This window comes from Pogona vitticeps, chromosome 1 (assembly GCF_051106095.1).
Source record: "Pogona vitticeps strain Pit_001003342236 chromosome 1, PviZW2.1, whole genome shotgun sequence".
NCBI lineage: Eukaryota > Metazoa > Chordata > Lepidosauria > Squamata > Agamidae > Pogona > Pogona vitticeps.
The window spans coordinates 56,061,370-56,089,070 of record NC_135783.1 but is presented as its reverse complement, the minus strand read 5'-3'; the positions used below and the strand labels follow the sequence as shown (position 1 = coordinate 56,089,070).

At 39.2% G+C, this 27,701-nt stretch overlaps 2 protein-coding genes across 2 annotated transcripts in view; one reads left to right on the top strand and one right to left on the bottom strand.

Moving 5' to 3' along the window:
- FMN2 (formin 2) overlaps nucleotides 1–15,255 on the top strand; it is a 245,110-nt gene extending 229,855 nt beyond the window's left edge. The window contains exons 17-18 of the mRNA XM_020787324.3: nucleotides 10,912–10,993; nucleotides 13,251–15,255. Of these exons, the coding sequence (XP_020642983.3) occupies nucleotides 10,912–10,993; nucleotides 13,251–13,277 (109 nt within the window). The 3' untranslated portion in view covers nucleotides 13,278–15,255. The remainder of the gene's footprint in view (nucleotides 1–10,911; nucleotides 10,994–13,250) is intronic.
- Nucleotides 15,256–22,553: 7,298 nt separating this feature from the next.
- The window catches only part of GREM2 (gremlin 2, DAN family BMP antagonist), a 44,662-nt gene continuing 39,514 nt past the window's right edge, over nucleotides 22,554–27,701 (bottom strand). The window contains exons 2-3 of the mRNA XM_020787337.3: nucleotides 27,216–27,283; nucleotides 22,554–25,352 (exon numbers count right to left, since the gene is read on the bottom strand). Coding sequence (XP_020642996.1) covers nucleotides 24,839–25,352; nucleotides 27,216–27,250 — 549 coding nt within the window. The 5' untranslated portion in view covers nucleotides 27,251–27,283 and the 3' untranslated portion in view covers nucleotides 22,554–24,838. The remainder of the gene's footprint in view (nucleotides 25,353–27,215; nucleotides 27,284–27,701) is intronic.

The following is a 27,701-nucleotide window of genomic DNA, read 5'->3' as shown; positions in this document are numbered from 1 at the left end:
TGAATGTCGGTAGTGACCAAGAAGCATCTTTGTATCGGCTCCCATCTTTCATTATAGTGGGAAAAGCACAGATGTTTCGCGTATTTTTTCAGTGTTCTTGCTGCCCCCTGTACCTGAGTCTTAAGGAACTGAGGTGCATAGATGGGCTTATGTTTGGGCTAAAATGCCAAATACCCATGAAATACCTTAGGCAGGAAATTGGGCAGGAAAGCAAGGCCAGACTTCAGAAGCTCAGCATCACCTTCTGAGGAATTCACTAGGAATTCATTGTCTTGGCTGTTATTGTGACTAGAGTCACAGCTATTTTGCTTTTATTTTTCAAAGCTAAGAACAGGCAAAGTAATAACCACAGACTGAAAAGATACCAAATGATGGAACCCATAGAAATTCCTGCTGATTTTGAGAGAAAACTGGTGGTGTGGGGGCAATATCCTGATGGGAGGCACGAGATAAACTTTGTTGCTTCTCTTGACACATTCTCAAGAATGACTGAATGGCAATGAGCAGGACATTTTCCCCACCAACCCTGCTATAAACCACATTTCAGCAAAGGGAATGAAAGAAGAGCCAGAACATTTTGGGCAGATTTGCTACAAGGGTGAACATTCCATGAATTGACTTTTGTGAAGGCTTCTTGCCTTCCCTTACTGCAGGGGCATCCATGTTCTTATATGAATTTTGAAAGCCAAGCAGGGTTGGGCCCAGTTAGTATATGAATGGGAGATAATGAATAACACCATGAATCCCCCTTGTAAGGCTACAAAGCAGTCCTGCTTGAACCTCAGAAAGCCACTGCCAGTTAGCATTGACCATATCAGACTAGACAGGCCAATAATCTGACTCAGCTGACTTAATAAGGCAGTTTCCCATGTTCCTATGTAGAAATCGGCCCATTTAAAGGTTTCTCCGTAGTTGGCAAGGAAACATAACATATTTACTCAGGGAGCTTTTAACTTTCTAAAGGTGGATTATATCCTCCAAGACCACCACTATTACATTTTGTGAGAACTTAAAATGAGCTCCAATACTAAAATTACCTTTTACAAAGTTCATTATGAATATAAACTGAAGTAAAATCTGAATTCTTAATGTGGTGTTTCTCAAGTCAGACTTGATTCTTTCTGACTAGCAGCCAACTCCCCACTTTCAAATCCCGGGATGCATCTAGGCCTCACTTGGCTATAAAAGTTGCCCATTCCTGAAAGAATAACAGTTAAGCTGGCACCTGGTGTGTCATGTTGTACATCTAGATGAAAGGAGAGATTCCTGGCCAATATGTCTCCACAGCTCATTGATCTCTCTCTGAAGAAAGACTGGTATGTCTCCCTACAGATTACTCGGCAGGATGATTTAAAGCTTGCTGTTGAACGATTTAAAGTCTGGCATTGTGTAGCCAAGTATTGCATAGGAAGAAGCATGCTGGTAAGCTGTCATTGCTTCTCCCCAAAGAATGGCATTAAATCTTGTAGCACGAGGCATGTCCTCTCAGAGTAATTTAAGGGATCTTTTGTTAGCCTTCAGAATAGAAGCCAGCAAATTTGACTGAAGAACGAGACACCTGGAGACACAGGAATGATCATTATTTGTTTGTTTTGGGGATGGAAGCACTGGGAGGTTAGTAGGGTGATACAATTGCATCATATACGTTGAGTTTTAGCAACAAGATAAAAGGTGAGTAAAGTTCTTAAGCCTAAGAGAATCTTACAGGGCAGCTGCTTATTTTTGTGGCTAGAGACCTATATTCTACCAAACTGCTGCCACTGGTATTGGCACCTCTTTCAAGCTCAGTGATTTCCTCTTTCTTCTGCATACCCATCTGCTTTGCTCAAGATTCCTCTACAATGGCTCTAGCCCTCCCTCCTATGCTCAACTCCTAAGTTATTCCAACCTGTCTTCACTCAAGGACACCTACCTTGACTTTCCTGAGCTTTTGTGTCTGACGCCACCTTGCTTTTCATCCAGATTAAGGGCCAAATAACAGATTGCATGTTAAAAGGTTCCCCAATCATTTTGAAATAGGCTTCTCCTGGGATGGACTAGAAAGACTGCAGTGCTAGGGGAAATAATGTGCACACCTGCCCAATTGTTAGTTTCCTTCTGTAAATCTGTTGCTTTTAAGTGAAAATCAAAATCTTGGAAGATTGGTGGCTTTCCCACATAATGACCAAAATCCAGTTGCACAGTTACTTAAAAGGTGCATCTTTTACAGGTGACTTGCCTGAAATTGAGAAATCTCTGTAGATATTATCTCTTACACATCAAGTCAGATGACTCAACAATGTCTACAGATATTTCTAATTAATAAAATTATGCCTTTTACTTACTGTAACTGTGCAAAATTTTGTTTGCCTTTTCATCTCATCTTTTTCTTCAAGTGGGTAGATTAGAAAAGAAACTTGAAAAGAGCAAAGGAAGTAGGGAGCTCTGTCTTGAAATAACTGGGCGTTCACACATGGACGACTCAAGGATTTTGCACAGATCAGTTTAATGCCCACCCAGTGAGTTCAAGGTTTTAACCAGAGTAGTTCTTCAGATGCCAGCATATTTGCATCTAGTTTATTTCACTTGTGTTTAAATGATATGGGGGCCAAGCTACAATGCCAGGTTTGCAAAATCATGATCACTGAAGGAAATATTGTCTGTGAATGATAGTTTTATTGACTGCTAGTTAAGGATTGAAAAGGGTAAAGAATCACAGCATCCTTTCACAACATACAGTACTCCAGATATTCTGGACTAGAATTGGTATCATCCCAGCTAGAAATTGTAGTTTAACACAATTGGAAGGCTCCATATTGCGAAGAAGAAGAAGAAGAAGAAGAAGAAGAAGAAGAAGAAGAAGAAGAAGATGATGATGATGACGATGATGACGATGGCGACATGGGAGGTAACCCTTTCAGTTGCTACTGTCTTACAGGTCAGACCTCAGAAGATGACAGTGCATGCAAGAAATGCATTTTGTAGAGCTACCTTTAAAAGCAAATGTTCAGTACCCCTCTAAAAATGTACCTGCCACACTACTCCATTCTTTGCAGAATGTTTTAAATCTTCATTATAAAAAACCAAACAGAAACCATGCTGTGCTTTTAAATTGCAGTGGTTGGGTTCTTCCAGAAAGGACTGAATTAAAAGCATTTCAATTTGGTGTTAGGCCTCTAGAAGTATGTTTTTAAAAGAGTAATGTTGGCTATTCAATAGATTATTGTTGGAAGACTCGTCGTGACCACTTTAGCTACCAAGCACACGAACATTCCAGCCTTGTCAGGCTGTTTAAATTAGTCATGTAGTAGACTCAGGCAGTGTGTAAAGGTATCTGCAGCAAGCCTACTTGGAGCCAGTAGGAAATGAATCCGTCTACCAGAGATACTTCTGTAGACAAAATTATTAATGCTTAGTGGCAGGGAGGTGGCTTCCTTTCCCACTGGGTTGAAAAATGGGAGAAATTCTCTCATGACAAGCTCCTGATCAGGATAGCTTCCACTGTATAGAAGGAAGATAAAATGATTCCACAGCAACGTCTGGTTTCTTTTCCCTGATTCTATCTTATTCATCTTGCAAACTGTTTTCAGACTTAATCATAGTGAACATTTTGTATACATTTGGCTGACAATAAATAAGAAGGATAGAGAGGCAAATGTGCTAGAGGGGGGAAACAACTTAATTATTATGGAGACAAGGAACAGCTCCCCTTTTCTTACAGTTAACCCTCTGCTATCTATGTACATTTTATTCAAGGTCAGAAATGGAAAAAAGGTTTGAATGGCATTTCTTATAACCAGCTAAATGTTTTAAAATGATCTTAGACTGATAGATAGAGTGCAGTGCTGTGGATAACAAGCTGGGACTCAGGAGGTCAGGGTTGAAAACCCCACTCAGTCATGGAAACTCACTGAGTGTGTGGAACTGGTAAAACCACTCCTTACATATGCCTTGATAGCCCTGTTAGGGTCACTATAAGTTGGTTCCAACTTGAAGGCACATAACAACAACAATATAGTGCACAGGATGTGTACAATACGCTTATATGTTTATCAAATAGTTGTCTGGGGGAGACGTGTCATATCATTCTAAATTTTATAGTTCCTACATTAATCTTTTCAGAAATTACAATGAAGAATGCTCAGCCTTGAGGGGAAGATCAAAATGCAAAGGCCAACCTGTGCATCACCATATTTTAGTTGCACCTTAGCTCTTGAGAAGAAGATCAGGAGCTGGAAAATACTTCTCATCTCTGGAGGAGGCAACCAATAGCCAATTCACAATCTCCCCTTTAGGATTTAAATAGATCAGGTTGTTAGAAATATTGAGGTTTTAAATCTGAAAGGCTTTATTTAAGTTAGAGGTTAAAAATAAAAAATGGGAGAGAAAACACACAGGTAGTATAAGACAAAAACAATACATTGAACAGCTTACGCTATATAATCTTAAAGATGAATCTCCAAGTTAACATGTGAGGAACAAAGATTAGTCATAATATTCAGTTAGTAAGAGATTTTCATGCAGAACTAATCCAGTTTTGAAATCTGTAGAACTCGAGGACGGTTTCTTAGATCAAGGTCTGGACTGCATCCTTAGGGCAGAAAGAAACATTTGCATTTGGATAACAGCATCTCTGGCACAACCTGTAAGGAAGAAGCCTGAGGGAGATGGCCAATTGGTACTTTCCACCAGCATAGAAAGCTGAGTGGAAAGGGTAAGACACAGAAAGCTGTTTTAAAAAGAGTTTTTTAAAAAAGAAGTCCAATTTTGATAGACAAGAGGACTTGAAGGGAACAGCAGTCTGTGTACTGTAATATAATAATAATAATAATAATAATAATAATAATAATAATAATAATAATAATAATTATTATTATTATTATTATTATTATTATTATTATTATTATTATTATTATTATTATTATTATTATTATTATTATTATTATTATTATTATTATTATTTATTGTCATTGTAAGTATATACACAGTATACCATACAACGAAATTCACAGACACCCAGAGACCAGACACATGCACACACATAACATTCCCCAAACACTCCCCACCCACTAGAAGTCCCCCACTAAAAATACAAACATCTACACCTCAGGCCAAGTAACACAGTCCAACTAATTATTCACTACTGGTGGTCTTTAAGCTCATTATTAATTGCAATTATAGCTAATTAAAATATGATAGAATGTGAACGCTAAGCTGCTTTATAAGGGATGTTTCTATCCATTTGTGCTAAGCATACTTGCATTTTTTAAGTAGGATGCATTTTGTCTGAAGACCTTTCTGCATATTTATTATTCCATTATATAAGGTAAGATAAGGAATTATGATATTGGCAGTTTTCAGATTGTTTCCTAACAGTGCTTAAAACAGGATTTGTATTTTTGACTGCTGGCATTCACCTTAAACAGTGTTTTCACTAAGCAATGTTTTCCCCACTTGTTCAAAGACATCTTTCCTTCTTAGTCACATCCAGCTCAGAAGCCATCATTCATCTCAGTGTAAATCACTTTACACTGGTTTATATTAAAACCACATTTTTAATCTCTGTTTCCCCATTTTAATCCTCACTTGCTAAGATCTTTTTGGAACTTTTCATTTTCCCCTTAGAAAGAACAGCACCCTAAATAATTAGATGATTTAAGCAAAACAGTTTCTATTAAATCACTTAAAATATGTCACAAAAAAAACCCAACACCAACACAGATCATAATGAGGCTTTGCTGTTCAGATTCATCTATTTTGAGAACTACTCTGCTGATTTCAGTTCTTGCCAATCCATAACATCTTCCGCCATCCCAGAACTGCTAATACTGTTTAAGAGTTTCAATGAGGGGCTTCATCCAGTTACAATATGTCCACTGATCACTCCATCCACTTCATTACTGGTATTGTCAAAGAAGTCTGAACAGTAAGTGATACAGACTTCACTTTTGCAGAAATCATGTTGACTGTTTTTCAGCGAAACCTTTCTTTCTATGTGCCTGATTTATTTATCCATTAAAGTTTCTACCAGTTAAGCTAAAGCAGCTAATTAGTCCATGGGTTCCTGCATCTCACCTTGATCCCTCTTTTAATTTTTGATCTTACAACACTCACATATTGGTCCTCAAATAAGAAGGTTAATCTTATGAATCATATGTTATATTTTTGCTGAAGTTAAGCAGAGAACTAACCTCTCACGTGGATACTTCCTGGACCCAATGATTCATTTTTATCAATTTGCCAATATGCCCAATTGTCAGCACTGTATGTCTGAATTTTGTACACTTGTACTGGGAAAAAGTTAGTTTGAACATGAGTATTGGTCCTGAATGTTCTGGAGTGATGACAGTGTTTTCCAGTAATAAATTCTGCTAATTTTAGCCACACTGCCACCCTCTTGGCACCTGCCCTGATATATGTTAGTGGTTTCAATTCCAGCTCCTTCCCTGCTTCTTTGTTACTGGTTTTCAGGGATTTCATGAGACAAGGATCCAAGCTAAGCAACACAGCTAGCACATCAATAGAAGTGGGGTTCCCTGTTTAGCCTAGTATTAGATCTTTATCTTCACATGGTGCTTTTGTTTTGTGATTGATCACCAAGAGGTTCTGGTCCAACTCAGTTCCTCACATTCCCTTTTTTTCCTGCCACTTGTTCTCAGCTCAGTGCAGCAGTTGTATCAGCCAATCCAGTTGTGCCAGCATGTGTGAGATGAAACAGCACAAAAGGGTGTGCTGGTGAAAGGGCAGTTGTGCAAGCACAAGAGGCTGCTGCCCATTCCAAGCCCACTAGAGTTAATGTAGCTCTGAGTTTGGATTGCGCTGCTTTCTGGCTTAAAAAAAATACAGAATAGCTCTAACTACTGGGACTTGACTCTAGTGGAAGCAAATGCATTCAAAATAGCAGTACCAGTCTATCTGAGTTGTGTTTACAGTCATGCTGCACGTATCTTGTTCAGCTTTGCGCAAAGCACCGTACCTACTACCCATAAAGCCAGGCTGGCTAGTAGATTCTGGGAGGTGCAGTACAAAAAGTATGTTTTCCAAGCGGTCATGTTTTCATTAATTTGCTGGCTATGCTTTTGTTTCTTAATGCCTTGTAAAACACAGCCGCTTTTATTCAGATGGCCTGCTTTAAAATCAATGTCTCCTCTTTGAAGAAATCAGAAAACATCTCTTGCTCCATTTTTTTCTTTTTTCTTTTCTTTTTTCTATTTTTGGTATTTTCTTTGTGTATGTGTTGGACTGGGCTGTAGATTTTTCCATCTAAACGAGTCCCAGACAGCTTCCAGGAGTGCTAGCATCCAGCCATCCTGTCTCCTGAAATGCTCTGTTCTTCCCTACAACTGTTAACAAATTGCTTACATATCTGAAGAAATGACCTTGTAAGTCAAAACAATCATGTGGGAAAGAATGGTAAGATTCCCAAAGCAGAGGACTCCTCCCTTTCATGAGAGCTTTAACTGTTTGTCGGCAGAAAAGGGGGCTAAAGATGCCTTAGTGAGAATGTCATGATGGATATCTTCACTCAGGAGCAGGGGTGTAAATCCTCCCTAGTCTTGTCCTTGCAAGGAGGGCAAACAATCACAACATTCTTCCCCTTGCCTGTGAGATTTCTAGCTGCTCCTTTGTCTGCCTTCCCCTTTTCTTCCACTTTTGCCCGAAACTGGAATGACCATTCCTTAGCTTCATGGAAATTGAATGATTTTATGGTTTGGATAGTCCCACCCGCCGCCACCGTCCACTTGCTGTGCTGGCTTGGTTTGCTTCTTCAGGGGAAAGAAACAAATTATGGAGGATTTAATGGGAGGCTCACCCATCTCCCCCAATAACTCTTGCTCTTGGTTAAAGGCAAGAATTCCCAAGGGGCTTTCCTCTTACGGGCTGTCATTTGGCAAGTACTTTTCACATCTTTACTTAGAATACAGGAGTGGGAACTTGGCTAGGGCAAAAAGCATCCCTTTGGCTGGGTTGCTTTGCTTTGTTTTGTTTGCTCTGCCCAATTGTGAGTTCTTGGCTTTAAACAAATCTTGTGCAATTTTCTAGTCCTGATGTTTATTGAAAAGGTACATTTAAAAATAAAGAATCATAGTACCAAAGAATTGTAGAGTTAGAAGGGACCCTATGGATCACTGAATTCAGCTCCCTCCTAAAGCAGGAGATCCACAGCTAAATCCCTTTGGTGCATGGCAGTCCGTCTGGCCTTTGTTTATAAACCTCCAGTGAAAGGGAGCCCATCACTCTTTGAGAGAGTCCATGACAGCCACAGAGCAAAGAATGTGAAACAAGGTGACAAATGTAAAACGTCCCCATCCCAACTGAATTATATTTTACAGCTCTCCTTGTTTCTCTATCTAGGTGAGAGGGGAGAAGGAGAAGCAAATGTCAAATTACTGTTAAAAAAAATAAAATTCCAAGCTCTGCTCGAGCATAAAATTGTTCAAGACTCAACAAAATGGACATATTCAAGAATTTTTAAAGAAGAAAATAAAAACTGTTCAAAAATAATGGAAGTGGAATGTATCTACCGCAGATTAAATTTCAGTGCCAAAAACTTTCAGTAATATCATCTGTACATACGTTAACTCTTGAAGTTCATAAACTTTGGGTGTGCAACCCATGTGAACTTAGGTGTTCACATGGGTTGCAAAGTTGCATTGACAAATGCAACTTTGAAAACAGTTTTTCACAGATCAATTCTACCCTACCTCAATGTCAGTACTGATTAGATTTTTTAAAAATGTTTTATGATTTACACACACACACACACACACACACACACACACACACACACACACACACACACACACACACACACACACACACACACACACACACACACACACACACACACACCTATACATGCACACATATATACATATAAAATTCAGCATGAAGAGCCAGGACAGGTCCAGATGTGAATAATCAGCAGGATTTTTTAGATAGACCAACAGGTTACTAGCTGAAATTCTTTCGGTTCAATGTCAAATATTAGTGCATACATGGGGCTGTCTATGAAAAGTGTCAGGAAACTTCAGGGTGTCCAAATGAAGCAGCTACATAACTGACTTGGGCTGGACACAGGGATCACACAACCCCTCTGTTACAGCAGCTCCACTGGTTGCCAATCCAGGCAGACTTCAAAGTGATGGTTCTAACCTATGATGCCTTAAATGGCTTGAGCCCAAGCTATCTCAAGGACTGCATCTCCTTTTGTGAGCCTGCTTGAGTGTTGAGCTCATCAGGAGAGGACTTTCTCTTGGTCTCACCAGTTTCACAGGTGTGTTTGGAAAGGGCCTTCTCTGTTGCTGCTCCTATACTCTGGAACTCTCTCCTACAGGAGGCTAGCCTGGCCCCATCTTTGCTGTCCTTCCTCAAACAGGCAAAGACTTTTCTCTCTGGGCAAACTTTTCTTGAGTGAATGGCTGCTGAGTGGGGTTTTTTTTTCAATGAATTGTTTACCTTTCTAGAATGAATGTGCTTTGGTGTTGCTTATGTTTTTTTGTATTGTATTCATTGATCCTTTTAATACACTCACTGTTATTAGTTTAAATACTGTCTTTTAATTGTTGTAAGAAAAAGGCCAGTAAAAATAGTTTAAATAAAAGTAAAAATAAATAATACTTAGGATCATGGAGTGGCAAGGCTGAACACTTGGCAGGACTGCAGTCTTACATGGAGGGACCATTGACTGCCCAGTCCTCTTATTTTCATTTCTGATGGAGCACCCAAGATTTTGTTGGAATATTGGTATGATGAGAGTTAGCAGTAGATTTCATATCAAAGTTAGGTTTTGGGTTGGAAGTTGGGTTTCTTCCTCTTATCCCACTGAAGACCGTAGCATCCCTTTGTTTTGTTTTTTAGCATGATGGTTCACTGAAAAAAATGGTATAGAACATATTTTGTCCCTATATATTCCATTGGCTGAGAGAAAAAGAGTATCCAGTTGCAGAAAGGAATAGAACTGTTGTCTTAGTCATATTTTGTCTGGTTTTAGTTTAAAAATCTATGTGGCAAGTGGCTGGAACTTGGAGACATTGTTTATAACTGAAGACAATGATGTGGAGTACCTCTTGGGGGCGAAAAGTCCCACCCTGTGAATCTACAATTTATGATGCAACAGTTCATGAGACTTGTGATTATAGATGGGGGTATTCGTATATGAATACCCCCCGCACAGTTGGAGATAACGAGAGTCCGACCCAATGGGGCAGGACAGTCCACTCACCGATCCGCTAATGTCACAGGATCCGTGCACCTGTCCTATCATTCCAGGGATTGCGATTGGCAAGCCAGTCTTCGACCTGGCGGAGAGGCTTGTCGTCCCGCCTCCTGCCAGACCTGGCTAGCCGATCACAATCTCCTGAGCGATAGGACGGGAGCACGGACCCCACAGCATTAGCGAGTCGGTGAGTGGACCATCCACCCTAATGGGGCCAGACCCTTATTATCTCCACCTGTGAGCGGGTATTCATATTCATATACAAATACGAATACCCCCCATCTCTACTTGTGATTGATGATTAATAGTTTTGAGGCTATCTTGGTGTCAAAGTAATTATAAGCCAAATGAATTAATGTAGATATAACATGTCAACCACACTGTGAGCAATGAGGGCCAGGGGAAGTGGGTCTGACCTTTAAATAAACTGCAGTGAAAATGAGATAGGCAGGAGGCAATGGGAACTTTTATAAGTCTAATATTATATCATCCTATTAAATTGTGGACTCTGTGCAGTTAAGTATCTTTAAAAATATCATTGCATTTTGCATATAACCTGGTAGAAGGTATATTTTTTCTTGACAATAATGCTTCTAATTTATATTCTGCAAGCTATCTGGTTATTATAGGATGAAATGTGTCACCCTTGAACTGTCACATGTGCTGTTTTTGCAAGTAGTTTTGATTTGGTGAATTAATTAAATATGTTGCAGACTTAAAGAAGCTGAAGAAGTCTGTAGACAGAAAAAGGGGAAATCGCTTTACAATATAAAACAAAAACATGATTCTGGAATTGTAAGTATAGCTTGCTTTTTATTTTGCTTCTCTCATTCCTACATTCTCAGTTTCTTAATCCTCTTCTCCTGATAAAGTGTGAAAAATATTCTAAACTAAAAGCCTCCTGTATCCTGCTTTGTATTGGTAAAACTATGTTTAACAATGGTACAGAATGACCTAGCAATGTAAATGCAAGACTTTAAACAAGATAACCTGACTTTGGTTCCTTTAGAAACAACTTTATACCAGATGTGGAGAACATACTATTTTGTTGGACCACATTTTCCATTAGGCCTAACCTAGAATGACTAATAGTTAGGAATAACAGGAGTTGTAATCTAACTACCCTAAGTGCAATGTACTACTACTCATAATTCAGAGGAGGGATGTATATGTCAAAATTCCAATTTAGTTTGAAAATATTGGTTTTCCTTGCATGAGTGCAAAGTTTTTCCAGTTGTATGAAAGAATATGTAGTGCTTTGCACCTGTTTTTATTCTCCAGAACGTAAATACTACATTAAAGGGATGAAAATACCTTGCAGCAGCTTGGTGCCCAGTATATATTGTTGTGTACAATTACAATGGCTGAAATCTTGTTGCCATTGATTAGAGACAAATTGCTGCCAATTAAAGCCAATTTCTAGGTGCATACAATTGACATACAATCAACAAAGTTGTGTGTACCCATGAAATCCTGAAAGGAAGCCATTAATAATTTGTAAATTATTTGTAATTTGTAAACCGCCCAGAGTGGTTTGGCCTTAATAGCCAAATGGGCAGTATAAAATCAGTCAATCAATCAATCAATCAAACAAACAAACAAACAAATAAAAGTTGTGATTTGCTGCCACTGCCACCATTACCATAGTGCACACAGAGATGATTAACAGGAATTCAGCCAGTGAATTACTTATTGTACTTTGGAGAATAAATCATAAGAACCCATGAAGAAGAAGTGCAAAGACTGTTGATATGCTCTCACATATGTGCCAACTTCATATCAGTAGCAAGTTGCCACACAGTATTCCATATTATTTCCAATAGTATGCCCACTTTCAGGTTCAGCTTTGGAAGGAGGCAGTAATGGCTGCTGCATAGTGGTGAGGGAGAGAGTCAGTACCAGCTCCATATGTGTGGCCTATAAACGCACATTTTGGGAAACGCATCATTTAGAAAAGGGACCAGGCCATGACATGTGCAAACGTAGCTCCCTCTTACCTGGCTTAGTGACTTGGTGTCTGAAGAAGTTGAAGGTGCTTCCTTTTCATTGTGAGCGTGTGACACATATAAAATGGAGAGTGCAAGATAAATGGCGTTCTTTCCTTTACATTTGAACGTTCTTGGGGAATAACTCAGCTTAATATCTTAATAGTCTCATTTAATTAGATTTCAGTCTTATTATAAATTGAAAGAAAGGAAACTGGAGTGACCTCTTACTGCCCATCTATTTTTTAATTTCAGTTTTTCCAAGCACTTATATTTCATTTTATGTTCAAATCTGTTTTGCCTCCTTGGCAGTATTGACTGGTGCTGTTCTGTAAATACCATTTCTGTAAAGTTCTCAGCAGATAAATATTTCTAAATCATGAGGAAACCTTATAGCCATCTCTTTTATAATGGGAGCTAAGGTACACAACAAAACACTGCTACAAGAGAGTGCCCAGACAATTCTTTTCTGTTAGGTATCCATGTTTGGTAAATATAAAGCTGCTGATCCTACAAGCTCTGTACACAGGGTTTTGCAGTGGTGCATGTAGGTGAGGGGGATGCTCCAAGTGTGTATGGAACACTTTGACAGTGAGAAACCAAATCATTGTGGCCTTTACAGTTTCATCCAAAGGTACCAATATTGTATGTAGTTGCCCATGACGTTCAGTAGAGCTGAGGTATACAAGGACTGGGCACGTGTTGACCTTCAGCTGATGTTAGAATGCTTCACATGTGAACACTTTCTCCTGAAGCAATTCCATGTAAGAATATTTTCCAAATAGTTCTAATGAAGTGCTGCTTTCCATTCATTGGGATCTTTTTCTTCTACGCTGACTCTTGAAATACACTAAGGCTTATTTGCCACCCTCTGATAGCATTGTTGTCCCCTACATGAGCTGGCCAGTTGTCACTTCTGTAAGTTATTTAAAATAGCTGAGTTTTTGGGTGATTTTAAGGAGGAAGGCAGGATAAAAATGTTTTAAATGTATAAATAAATATTAAATGATGTACTTGCAGTTTCAAAACAAATTTTGTTAACTCTGTTTCATGTTCTTTATTTTCAGAAAGCAAAAATAAGTATGAAAATATGAGAGAAGAAAGGCACATTTCATTGTCGACCTGTTCATAAACTCTATCTTTCTGTGGGGAGAAAAGGGAAACTACATCACAGCTCATTTATTTTCTTGACTATTTTACATTTGTCTTCTGGTTTGACTGATTAGTATCTACTAAGAACTTGACTGAAAAACAGATTTGCTCTTGGTAGGGCCCAATAGTAGATGTTATGGATTTGAGACACGCGTCTTCCATATACCCCATGCTACCCTTTGCATCCCAAAATTATTTTTGTAATGTAAATGGAGGAATACTAATAACAACTCAACACAGCCTTTGTAAGAGACAGTATCTCAGGCTGCCCTAACTGGAAATTGTATAAGCAGACAAACGTTACACTCCTGTTCCTGCTGGCAAGTTGTTTGCAAAAGCAAATGCACTTCAATGCTGCATTTCGATTAGGGGAGGAGGAAGTTGCTTCTCCAGAATTGTTTGTGTCTTTTTCATGCTGACATTTGTCATTTGTATTTGAACTGGTAACGGTGCTCCTTTTACACTCTATGCCATGCTTTCCAACCTCGCTTTTGGTGTCCATTTCCAAAACATGATGTTAAACACAGCTGTCATTATAGTTGATAAGATGGGGCATTTGTTATTCCTTGTTCAACAAGATACAATGGAAGGAAACACAAAGAAATGGTACAACACAAAGAAATGGTGCTTAAGTGTACTGAGGACATTAAAATACTGAGGAAATACCTTGGGTATTTCACTATGCTATATATGTTTTAAATGATCTCGTTATAGCAATGGTTCCCAAACTTGTGTCCCCAGATATTCTTGGACTACATCTCCCAGAAATCCTGGCCAGCACAGTGGTGAAGGTTTCTGGGAGTTTTAGCCTAAGACCATCTGGGGACCCAAGGTTGGCAGCCACTGTTTTACAGAGTAACAAAAAGCTGTCAATGGACATACTATCAGTCTGTTGAACTGTGGAATTTAAAGGAATCAAGGCCTTCCCATTTGTTGTAATTGTGGATCATCAAGGATGAAATAATGAACCTGAATTTCTGGTCTGGTCAAAAAGCAAAGATTATTCCAGATCTTCTTTGCATTTTATTGAATATCCACACTGAACTGTGTAACAGTTGTATTTGTTTTGCACTTTCTCAGTCTTCAGCCACCAAAACATCCTCATATTTGGCTCTAGTTCACACCATTTCTTCCATGCAGGATTATGTCACCATTTAAGAATTTCTTACAAACAGCCAAAATTAGGAAAAATAAGGTGTGTGTATATCCTAAAGCCCTTTAGCATGGAAGGTGTTGGAGTAGTTGGGGTAGTTTTGGGTTCTATCCTGCTGATCCCCCGTCCCCCTTTTCATGTAGCCTCATACATGATGCCTGGCTGTCCACAGGTTATTATATGGTTCCAGGAATCATAAGGGCTTTAGACATTATGACCTCAGGAATTGACTTTTAAATGCCAAGCACTAAAATATATATATTTTTCATTCACTGAGAAAAAAAAATCTTTTCTTGTTATGTGATCAGCCTGAAATTCTGATGTGTTTCAGGATGCTTCCTGATAGACCCTTTTATGTTTTCACAGAACTACATTATAAAATCCTATAGCATCAGGAATAAAGTTATTCTTAGGAAAGGAAAAAGAGAAGATTGTTACAAGAGACCTATGAAAAAGCAAATAAAGAAGCAGATGATATTTTAATAGCACTGATAAAGTCCCCATTTGTATTTATGTAAGCTATAGTCTTTACTGTTTAACGTATGTGTTTTCTTTCATTTAAGTGCATTTAAAAACATGGTAGCATGTTTCTGTTTTGTAGACTTCCTGCTCCCTCCAGTACATACAGTATGTATATTGCCATACTAAATTAAATAATACTACACTTAACAAAGACCACTATGTGCAATACTGTATTTAGTGTTTCTATTCCAATTTTTTTTAGAATGTTAATTTATATGAAAAATAAAGTAAATAATTAAATCAAAGCTGTTTCAGATATATAATAATTTAGGAGGGGCTTTTATTCAATTGAGATCTGAAAGATTATCCTGGCAATCTGCAAGATGCTTGATCCTTTTACAAAGAGAAATCTAAAAAAGCTTTCTGCTCTGAAAATCTGGCTATATAAAAGATAGGGTGGAAAAGAAGAGGAAAGAGTAGGATAATAATAATAATATGCATATTTCCAAGGTGCAGGTTTCCATGGATTTGAATTGGTTAAAGACCATTGCCAAAAGTTATTTGAGATGGTATGTATGTGAGCTTTAAAAATCCAGCCTCATCACTTGTATCTTTTGTAAAGACATACAAATTATACAGCTTCATAAGCCTGCATAATGATCTTAACGTGTACCGGTGGTAGACAACCGAACTTCTGGCTTGATGAAGAGTTCTGAAGAACTGAAAAGCTCACTCTGAGATATTTTACTGCTCTTTAGAGATGGGCATGAACTGGGAAAATGATGAATTGGCCTGGTTCATGGTGCATTTTTCCTATTCATTCATCCTGGGGGCGGGGGAAAACTACCTGCTCCTGCCCTCTGCCATCCTCCTGCCGCTTGCCACTGTCCCCGTAGTCTCCCTACCTGACCTTTCTGCCACCACTGCCATTCTCAGAGGCAGAGAGCTTCAAGGAGCCGGTCTGCTGCCTCTGGGCATGCACCCAGGAGCATATTCATAAGCAGCAGGCCTGAATCCAGAAAGGGTGGCCAAGACCACTGCCTCTGAGGATGGTGGTGGTGGAGGAGGTATCGGTAGTAGAAGGATCAGGTAGGGAGGTGATGGAGGTAGTGGGAAGGGGTGAGTGAGCATCCCCTTTTGCCAAACAGAATGAAGCTCTGAGGGGGAGAAAGTTTGGCACCTTGTTTTGGTTCAGCAAAACAGGATCCCTAAACTGGTTCACAAAATGAACCACTAACCAGCCCACTTTGTCAGTTTTTCTGGTTCATGGTTTGTTTTGTGCCCATCTCTAGTATTAGCCGCCCTTAAATGTCGTTCAGTAGCAAAATTGGGCAAATTAAAGGCCAATTTAAGATCTACAGGGCTATGATATAGTTCTGTCCATGGAAATATTTTTCTGCCTCCTGCAGTGGTCTATAATATAATGGTCTTTTCTAAATAATGGAAAGCTTCTTTTTAAGGTAATGCTTTTTGAGACATGTACAGGCTAGCTGGAAGCAAGATACACCTCCTTCAAAACTTATTATTGAAATATCAATACATTAAATAATAGTGTGACATTCACTTTTCGTTGACAAAGATCCTCTTAAGTAGGCAATGGTTTATACACAATTGTCTGCTACACATTGATTGGAAGCCAGAGGTTCAGATAGCTAATTTTGAGTGGATACAAGTTCTACATACATTCATTGATGGCAGACTGAATCAATATGCCTGAGAAGCTGAAAGAAACAGCTAAAACTGAGTGCATAAATCAAGGTATGATAACTATCCATGCCTATATTTTCATATCCCATGCCTGCCATATATTGACCTAAGTAAGAAGTGAAGAACATCCAGGCCATGCACCAAAAGCAGACTTCCAGTCTTGCCAGACCACACTCTTATTTTCCCAAGCCACACAATTAATCTTAGTAGTATTTACTCCATTCTGTTCCATTCTATCTCCAAATATATAATGGTGGAGACTTTGGTGAAGGAGAAAGCCTGGAGTCACACTTGTCATTCAGCCTGTCTTGTCTCTCCCTGCCGAGAATACAGACATAGAATAGGTTTGTTCTTTCTTTCTTTCTTTCTTTCTTTCTTTCTTTCTTTCTTTCTTTCTTTCTTTCTTTCTTTCTTTCTTTCTTTCTTTCTTTCTTTCTTTCTTTCTTTCTTTCTTTTCTCTCTCTCTCTCTCTCTTTCTTTCTTTTCTTTCTTTCTCTTTCTTTTCTTTCTTTCTTATAATGGCTGAAATCGTATTGCTTGGCATAGTAAGTTGCAACTAGAGTAGGCTTATTGAATCAATTGAACTTATGGAGGCTGTAACTCACCAGATCCCTTCTGATTCAATGGGCCTATTCTAGTTGCATATTATTACACTAAACAACAGGATTTCAGTGACTGTTACCTATATTTATATAGATCAGTGTTTCTCAGCCTTGGGTCCCGAGACATTCTCGGACTGCAACCCCCCAGAAGCTATTGCCAGCACACCTAGTGGTCACGGTTCCTGGGAGTTGCAGTCCAAGAATGTCTGGGGACCCAAAGTTGGGAAACACTGTGATAGATCGATCGATCGATAGTAGCAACTGACACCCTTTGGCTCATCTAGGCATTTCATCCCCCCCCCTTTTTAAAGTGGTATCAGGTGTCATTTCCTCTCCCTTTAAAGGAATGTTATTCATGCATTGGTTCTAGTGGTCTTTTTCAAAGCAGATTGTGTATTCTGTTCTCTATTTGACTTGTTTTTTCCCCTCCTGGCCACAGTAATTTATGGAGAAAGGAAAAGGAGAAGCCAACAGCAATAGAAAAATATAGAATAATTAGAGGTGGACTTATTATTGCTAGCTTCGTGATTACAATTTTTGATGCTGAATTCTGCTGGTAACTGGCACTGACTATCTAATTAGTATTGCAAAACAGTTACAGAACTGAATACTCAAAAGAGGAATGTATCAGAACAAATGCTCTACATTGTAATTTTTAGGGCATATTGACAATAAAAATGGAAGTCAGCCCAATGGAAAAGAATGAAAACTGTTTCTTAAAATGATAAGACATATTTCTGAGCAATATGGCACTGTGCAGAGTGATTAATATATTTGCCACCAGATGGCAGGCTGATGTCTGAAAAACACAAGACATTTCTTTATGAATTAGACAGACATCCATTCTCTTGCAGAATGCCAACCCAGTCTATGTAAACTCCTGAATAGTAGTTCTAATACTGGATTCACAAAATAATTCCTTCAAAAATCTTTCATACAAATACTTTTGACTGCAAACTAAAGATGAGAAGAACACTCATCAGTGATTTGTTTTTAATTAAGACAGGCTGACTTCATACAACCAACTTAGTGAAGGATTCCCAAGCTCTGCGAGAAAGATTTCTCAACTGGGCAAACAAGCTCTTTTTAACTTGTGGTTTTGTTCAATTGTCCAAAACTTCCCCTAACCGACTTCCCCTTCATAAAGCTAAACATACAGTGAATGACTAGAAAAGAACAAGTTGATAGCTCACAAAGATGAAAACAACCTATCCACTGCTTCTGTTTTCAATAATTCACGCAATAAGACTTATTCAGACATATTTTTATTGTTTACTTAATTAATTAGTTTATATTCCTTTTCTCTGTCATAATATTCTCTTGACAATATAATGTGGACACAATGTGGTCCTTTGGCTGTCCCCTAGCTAGACAAAGTAATGTTTGCTGCTTTATTGTATGTACTATGGTAGAAGGGTGGAACATAAGCTAAGTATCTGATGCAATAATGTGTCTGACCAAAAAAAAAAAAAAACCCAGCTAAAAAGTTGCAATAAGGAAAGTAACATGGCTTGATAAAGAGAAAAAACTAAATAACTTACAGAGACCTACCATAGTTGTAGTTTTAGAAAAGGTAGCCATGTTAATCTGTCCGAGCATATCAGGCAAAATCCAAATATTCATTGGATTTTGCCTGATACACTTAACAGTGTGATGGTGCCTCTTCTTTCTGGGCTGTACTGGGTTCACACAAATGCAGACTTATTTTTTTTTTCATTTATTGCCCAGTACCAAATGATATGTAACAGTTTGTTACTTACAAAAACATATCTGGATAGGAGGGATTAGTCAGTGTTTGCTTTTTGCAGTATTTCAGCATATTGGGGGAAGTAGATATTTTAGTCCAAAAATTATACTAATTATTACTAATTGCAAAATCAGAACTATTATAGATAAAAGATTATAATCTTTACTTACTGTTTTGCTTGTTTTCATAGCTTGTTTTCATCAAAATACTAACCATGAAGCCAAAGGTTGCACCTCAGTCGCATGTCTGACCACAAACCCACGTTGACAACTGAGAGGCAGCTTAGCACTTTATTAATTAGACAGTTCTGCAAACGTTACATGAACATCAGTAAATTCCAGAGATATACCTTTATAGATACACCCACCCACACCCTCACCTACACATGTAAGTTATATATGTATATATGTAGAGTTCCATATTTAGTTTTAATTCTGTGATATGTGTACATACACACAGAAAGAAGATGCTATAGTCATTCAAATACTGATAAACAAATACCTAGAGACTGATAAACAAATAGTCAAGGAATACCTTATTACCTTGAACGAGTTCAAATCTCCAGGGCCGAATGAATTGCATCCAAGAGTAGTTTGTCTTGACTTCAATAAAGCTTTTGACAAAGTGCCCCATGATATCCTGATTAGCAATCTAACTAGATGTGGGCATGGATGCCTTGCTGAGTTTTTTTTCCTGGGCTTTCTTTTTGTCTCCTGAGCACATGGCCTGGGGGTGGGGCCTAGGGGTGGGACTTCCTGATTTAAAAGAGCGTGTCCCAGGACCCTGGACCCTTTCCCCTAGGAAGCTGGGATGAGGGCGAAGGCCAGGTCTGCATGGATGCCTTGCTGAGTTTTTTTTCCTGGGCTTTCTTTTTGTCTCCTGAGCACATGGCCTGGGGGTGGGGCCTAGGGGTGGGACTTCCTGATTTAAAAGAGCGTGTCCCAGGACCCTGGACCCTTTCCCCTAGGAAGCTGGGCTGAGGGCGAAGGCCAGGTCTGTTTGCATGGATGCCTTGCTGAGTTTTTTTTCCTGGGCTTTCTTTTTGTCTCCTGAGCACATGGCCTGGGGGTGGGGCCTAGGGGTGGGACTTCCTGATTTAAAAGAGCGTGTCCCAGGATAGGCGCGCGAAATTCTCAAATTTTATATCTGGCCTTAATATGGTAAATAGGAAAGCCAATGAGATTTGCATAAGCCGGGTAGTCAGGAAAGTTTTAAGGATCAGATCATACTTTTGCACTATTAAAGAGCAGGCCAGGTAGGTGGGGCTCGTCAGCCATGGAAGGCAGCCCATCTAGGAGAAGGAAAACTCCGATTTCAAACCTCCACTGCCTTGTGGCTATATCCACTCATGGAAAAGGCTTCAGGAGTTAACCTCGAGGCAAAATCCGGAGCTGGAGTCCCGAAGGCAGCATGTGTCGTTCTGCCAACTCCTGCGACGTTGCTGGAACCAGTTGTATTGGCTCTTGCCTTTCCATTGGACCATTTCAGCAATGTGGAGAGGGGGGATCTGCTGCTTGGGTAACAGCCTATCCTCCATATTACCTTACCCGGGCTTCATGCTCTGGAGAGGACACTCCTCGATTCAGAGCATGTTACCATAGTCTCTCGAGACTGAAGGATGCCTATGCTAGATGTGGGCTGGATAGAACGACTGTCAGGTAGATACACTGCTGGTTACAGAATTGTACTCAGAGGACAATGATTAATGGCTCTTTCTCAAATTGGGAGGAGGTAACAAGTGGGGTACCATAGGGCTCAGTCCTGGACCCAGTGCTCTTCAACATTTTTTGTAATGACCTGGATTGGGGGTGCAGGGAGTGCTTGTCAAATTTGCAGATGACACAAAATTGGGTGAAATACCTAATACCCTGGAATACAGAAATAAAATTCAAAATGATCTAGATAGACTTGAGCACTGGGCTGGAAACAACAAAATGAAATTCAACAGGGAGAAATGATACACCTACAAAAAAGAACCAAACACACAGTTACAAGATGGGGAATACCTGACTCAGCAATACTATCAGTGAGAAGGTTCTTGGAATTTTTATAGATCACAAGCTGAATATGAACTAACAGTGTGATGTGGCTACAAAAAGGCAAATGCTATTTTAGGCTACATTAACAGTACCCTGGCCAGTGAAACCAATGAAGTCTTCCTTGTGCGTGATGGCAGTAGTGGCAGGAGAAGCCAGTGATGTTCTAAGATGATGATTACGACAAAAAAGGAAAATGGTATTTTAGGCTGTATTAACAAAAGTATAGGCTCCAAATCCTGCAAGGTACCAGTTCCCCTCTATTCAGCACTGGTTAGACCTCATCTAGAGTACTGCGGCCATTTCTAGATACCACACTTCAAGAACAGTGCTGACAAATTGGAAGAGGTTCAGAGGAGGGCAACAAGGATGATTAGGGGGCTGGAAATCAAGCCTGATAAGGAAAGACTGAAAGAAGTGGGCATGTATAACCTTGAGAAAAGAAGACTGAGGGGATATATGATAGCATTTTCAAATACTTTAAAGGCTGTCATACAGAGGAGGGGCAGGACCTGTTCTTGATCAGCCCAGAGTGCAGGACACGCAACAATGTGCTCAAGTTACAGGAAGCCAGATTTTAGTTGAATATCAGGAAAAACGTCCTAACTGTTAGATCAGTATGGCAATGAAACCAATTACCTCAAGAGCTGGTGAGTGCTCCAACATTGGAGGCATTCAAGATAAATTTAGGCAACCCGGCAGATATCTTTGATTTGTATTCCTGCATTGAGCAGGGGGTTGGACCTGATGGTCTTATAGGCCCCTTCTAATTTCATGCTTCCATAAAATGTTGCTGGGATGGATTTCCTGTCATCTCCAAATATTTGATATGCATCCTGTAGCTGATAGGCATGGGAATTAAACAACATCTGGAAAGACATATAAAATGTTTGTTATAATGGAAGCTTGTTTTTGTTTTGTCATTAAGTCCTGTCCGACTCTTTGTGACCCCATGGACCAGAGCAAGCCAGGCCCTCCTGTCTTCCACTGCCTCCCGGAGTTGGGTCAAATTCATGTTGGTAGCTTCAATGACACTGTACAGCCATCTTGTCCTCTGTCGTCCCCTTCTCCTCTTGCCTTCACATTTTCCCAACATCACGGGCTTTTCCAGGGAGTCTTCTCTTCTCATGAGATGGCCAAAGTATTGGAGCCTCAGCTTCAGGATCCGTCCTTCCAGTGAGCACTCAGGGTTGATTTCTTTCAAAATGGATAGGTTTGTTCTCTTTGCAGTCCAGGAGACTCTCAAGAGTCTCCTCCAGCACCACAGCTTAAAAGCATTAATTCTTTGGCGGTCAGCCTTCTTTATGGTCCGGCTCTCACTTCCATACATCGCTACTGGAAAAACCATAGCTTTGACTATGCAGACCTTTGTCGACAAGGTGATGTCTCTGCTTTTTAAGATGTTGTCTAGGAGGTTATAATGGAAGCTACTAGTAGGCATATATTGCACATACACATTCTATGTTTCTGAAACTGCCTAAGTGAATTTTAATTAAAGTAAGTTGAATGGATTGTCCCTTTGGTTCTATTTTATTTAAAAATATTTAAGACAGAATCTAAAATACATGCAACAGTAATTGCACAAGCAATTTCACAATCATTGCACAGAATCCACAGTCGCACAATGGAAAGCCCACCAGAAGATTATTGCTGCATGCAATCTCACCCCCACTGGCAGGATTCTTAACCTTGAAACTGATTGAATGAAGCAAACTCAGCTAAACTGCTGCATAAGCTATAACAGAAATCAATGAAGCAAGGATACATACATTTCATATATTCCTAGAGTATCTTTATTTGTTCTATAATTTAACAATGATACACCTATAAAATAATTACATTATAGTTATAACATTTCTTCCATTTTGTTTTTATTTATAAAACAAAAATTAAATAGTATGAACCATTACAAGGTCAACTCGCCTCTTCGTTATAAACAAAAACAAACTTAAGGAGACACTCCCCTACTGCAGCAAATATAATTGGTTTATCACACATTGGTAAAGGAACCCTATTGATAATAGGATTTCCCCTGCCCAGAATCATACATTACTGTTCACTTAATTGCTGAACAAACTTTTGTTTACATTCTGACTGTATGAACCTGTTGTAAGGTTCTCTTAAAAAAATTCTTCTGGGGCATAACCCTGTGCCATGACAAAACAGTCATCTCTTCTCTTCCTTTCATCTGGTCCAAATAGGATAAAAAATTGAGTAAGTAGTGTTAAGGTATGGAAATGGTAGCATCTTAAACAAGTCTCAGTGTTCCCTATCATACTTTCCTGAGTGCAGTACAGCCATTGTGTAATACACCAAGGGGGAAAAACAGAGAGCTAACATACCTGCCCAATGCCTCCTCCCTGTGCCAATCCCCATAAACCGATTGGTGAGCGCTAGCAGAGATCAGTCCCCCAAAGCCTCTTAAAACTGCCAGTCTCACATAATAGAGAACTGTGCCACTGAACCCTTGAGTTGGCACCAAATCTACAGCTCGAAGAAAACAATTTATTTAACTCTTTTGGTGGTCATGTCAAAAGGACATTGGTAATAAAAGATTTCTCAAAATAATCATAATAGATTCTTTCACCTACAGCCACTGCAAATGCTAAGGTCCAAGACATGTAGCAGGCCATTGTCAGTGTTACCAAACTAATTTCAGAGGCATTCAAATGACTACTTACAGAATATGCTGAAATCCAACATGCAACATGGTATGAGTCAGAATGACAAAGTCACTTCACACATTACATTTTTCCCTACATAGATATTACTTTGCACAAAGGAAACAGAGACTGGTTTAAATAGTTTGTGTTTTCAGCTCAATTACAGTATTTTGTTGCTTTTTGCTACTGTGTTTTAATAAGTTAAACACAGTGTTTTCTTCAACAATTGTGTTGCCTGGACATAAGGTTAAAATTAATGCACAAGAGTGACTTGATGGAAGGAAGGCTTAATTTACTGTAAAAAAAATTATCTTGAAAACTAATACTAACAAAATTCTTGCCATTTTTAAGGAAGAAACTAGTCCAATAGTTTAAGATGCTTTTTCTTAGCCCTTCAAATACTTAGACATCTCACAAAATATACGTGCTTGTGTCTATATTAAGTTTTAAAAAAACTTTGCTGTAGCTGCATTACAAGTGATACATTGAAGTAGAAATGTGTGCTTGAGGCAATCTAGCTGAAAATTTGTAAAAAGCCATTCTCAATCTCATAACTGGAAAGCTGCAGGTTATCTCCATGGAAGATAAGGCCCAGGTGCCACTTGAACTGTCTTTATCAGTCAGGCCAGACAGAGAGAGCGAGAGAGACCATGGCTGTCCATGACTGAACCTAATTGTATCCATGTCAGCATTACAGTTTATGGAACATGGCATTAGGTTGTCAAAAAATGAAGTGAAATGTTCCAAAACAGACAAGAAAGAAATGATGACGCTTTCACGGGGCCATCCAGATGCAAGGATAGAGTGAAAGCCACAAGGTTTCCCACATAGTGGAAGTGCTGGTTGTGAGACTCAATCTGTTGGAAACCTAAATGATTCTTTCTGATGCTTGAGCCTGGCTTTGCCCTTAAGTGACACAGACCAAATGGCCAAACAACTGCTTTGGGCATAGGGACTAACCCTGTGACCAGCCCAAGCCAGCCTTTATATCCAGTAGGCAAATGGCATGCACAGAGCTGCTCCAGAAATGACTCAACCACAAATTATAAACACAATCAAGAAACCAATCAGTCCATCTGTCTATGAAAAAGGAGACATGCCGCAATGGTGCTAGTGGGGTCGGTCATCAGCTCTCACTTCTGCTGTTTGCCTGTACTGCTCAGGTTCACAGACATGCAGCGGCATTGCTTGACTTTCTGGATTTTCTTAAGTCGGAACGGTGGGTCCAGTTCAGGGCATTCTAGCTCCACGGTGAAGGAGGTGACCTTCTGTGGCTTGCAGAAGGCACAGGACTGGAAGGATTCCTCTTCCTTCTTCACGTGGCGTGGGATATAAAAGGAGTTGCACTGGCCATAGCAGAAGCGGTTGATGATGGTACGGCTGATGCAGCCCTCCTCGCTGACAGTCTGTCGCAAGGGTTGTGTTTTGCACCAGTCACTCTTCAGGTACTTCCTCTCTGTGACTACCAGGGCTTCCTGGCTGGAAGCGAGCACCTCTTTGTTCAGATGCTGCCGCCTCTCAGAATTGTTGCTTCTGCTGTCTTTGTAAGGGGAAGGAATGGCTCCTGCGGGACGGTTTTTCCTGCTTTCTGATAGTTGAATCAGAGTGGACATGAGAAACAAGGATAAAGCAAGTTTCCAGATCATCCTGCAATGAGACAGCAAAATCAGAATAGAGGTAAGTCCAAAACAATGGTCAAATCTATCTATCTATCTATCTATCTATCTATCTATCTATCTATCTATCTATCTATCTATCTATCTATCTATCTATCTATCTATCTATCTATCTATCTATCTATCTATCTATCTATCTATCTATCTATCTATCTATCCATCCATCCATCCATCCATCCACCCACCCACCCACCCACCCACCCACCTACTTACTTACTTACTTACTTACTTACTTACTTACTTACTTACTTACTTACTTACTTACTTACTTACTTACTTACTTACTTACTTACTTACTTAGATTTATACCCCGCCCATCTAGACCAAAGGTCTACTCTAGGCGGCAAATGCTTTTTAACTATGACATTATACTATACAGTACATTGGGTGATTTTGCATGTATATTAGTGTTCTAAATTTTTGATTTTGTCACCCTCCTGTATAAGGAGAAGAACTTGCAAGATTCTTCTCCTTGCTGGCAAAAAATAGAAAGAAAAATGTGCAGTTCACACATTTGTGCAAACTGCATACATTGCCCAAAGTTATTATTATTACACTTTTATTTAACAATTTGAAGAACTAGACAGATTGTTTGTGTATTTCTTGACAGTCATTTGGTCCTTCTGCACATGTGCTCTCTCTTTTGCTCTCTCTGTGAGTGAATGAACACACATGCATTTACTTCTAAAAGTGAAAGGATATGACCGGCATTTTGTGCAAACTACAAGGGCCTAGTGTAGAAAAAAATGGTTCTGTGTCTTCCTTTGAGGTAGAGATGGGGAATGTAATGGAATTTCTTTGCTGAGAATGAGGAGTTCAGGAAGTTCACTTTCCATTCCAATGCACACCAATCCCAAGGAGATTGTGTGCACGCATTAGTGTTTGCATTCATACAAATATATAAACATTGGGTCGCATATATGCAGATGCATTTGGTTGCATTTGGTCTGAAATGTGAATGGTCAGTTACGGCTTTCTTTTATTTTGTAAAGAATGCTGGCCAAATTGTCTCTTCCAATGGAAATGTGACATATTAACACTTGGAGCTTTGTCCATGAAGTGAAAGAGCCCAAACACCACCAATAATATGATGTTTAACCACTCAGTGCTTAATTTACTCATCCCCAGATGATATAAAACCAAATTTGTCCATAAGAACAACACTCAAAACACTTACAACAGTAATATTAAAAAGCACTTTCTAGCATACAAAGGCTTTTTGTTCAGCCAGTTTCTTAGAAACAGACAAAATTAGAACTAGGTGTTCATTTTACCAAATTAGAACTAGGTGTGCAAGGCCTATTACAGTGATAGTATCCACTCTGAAAGCATTTGGGCAACGTGTGGTAGAGGTGAGATACAACTGAAGAACAAATGCAAAAGCAGACACAGAAGATATGGGAACAGAATGATTAGAGGCAGATAACATGAAAGGTTAAAAAAAATGGCAGAAGTGAAGAAGAATTAAGAAATAAAAGTTATTAAGGAATGTACCATTCAGATGTTTTGAATTTCAACTGTAGAAATTTTCCATTCTAGGAGTTTCACCTGACAGACCTATAGACAACTAAATATGGCTCACCTGGAGAAAAGGATTAACCAAAAGGCTACATGACCTAGCTTTACCCATGAAGCAAAAAAGCCCAAACAAACCCACAAATAAGATGCTTAATCACTCAGTGCTTAATTTACTGAGTTCCCAACAAGTACCATGGCAGCTTCATTTTTAAAACATAAACTGGGTAGATGTGTCTTGTTTGTTGCTGATAGAGTACATCTATATTCTGTTGGTGCACAAAGGAGAGTGTGAGTTAAGAGCTTTGGAGCTACTTACCTAAGCAGAAAACCAATGCCAAAGACTTGAGCCATTCAGCTTGACCTTCAGGAAGTACGGGACACTACCTTTCAAACAAACAAACAAAAACAAAAAACCTTTAAATGTGCAAAACACAACTGTCCCCATCAAAAAGGTGTTCACAACTCTGCACATTTCTGCATATGAATGTCCACTAAACTGTATTGAATGATATGTGTTCATCAATACTTTTCCTAAGGATATTTACTTGCTAAGCATCACAGCTTTCAAATCCCATGGAATCAATGGGATTGTCCTGTAAATAAGTGTGTTCAAGATCTTAGCCAGAATGCAAACCATAATGCTCATTAAGAGACTCCAGCCGGTCTTCAGAGGAGTCATAGCTTTCTACTTCACCAAATAGTGGGTTATCATGGCCAAAACTATTGGATGTCAACTCAATGTTCAGGCCAAATTCCTTTAAAATCAGTTAATTACAGCCCTCTCTAGAGATGCAACAGAATC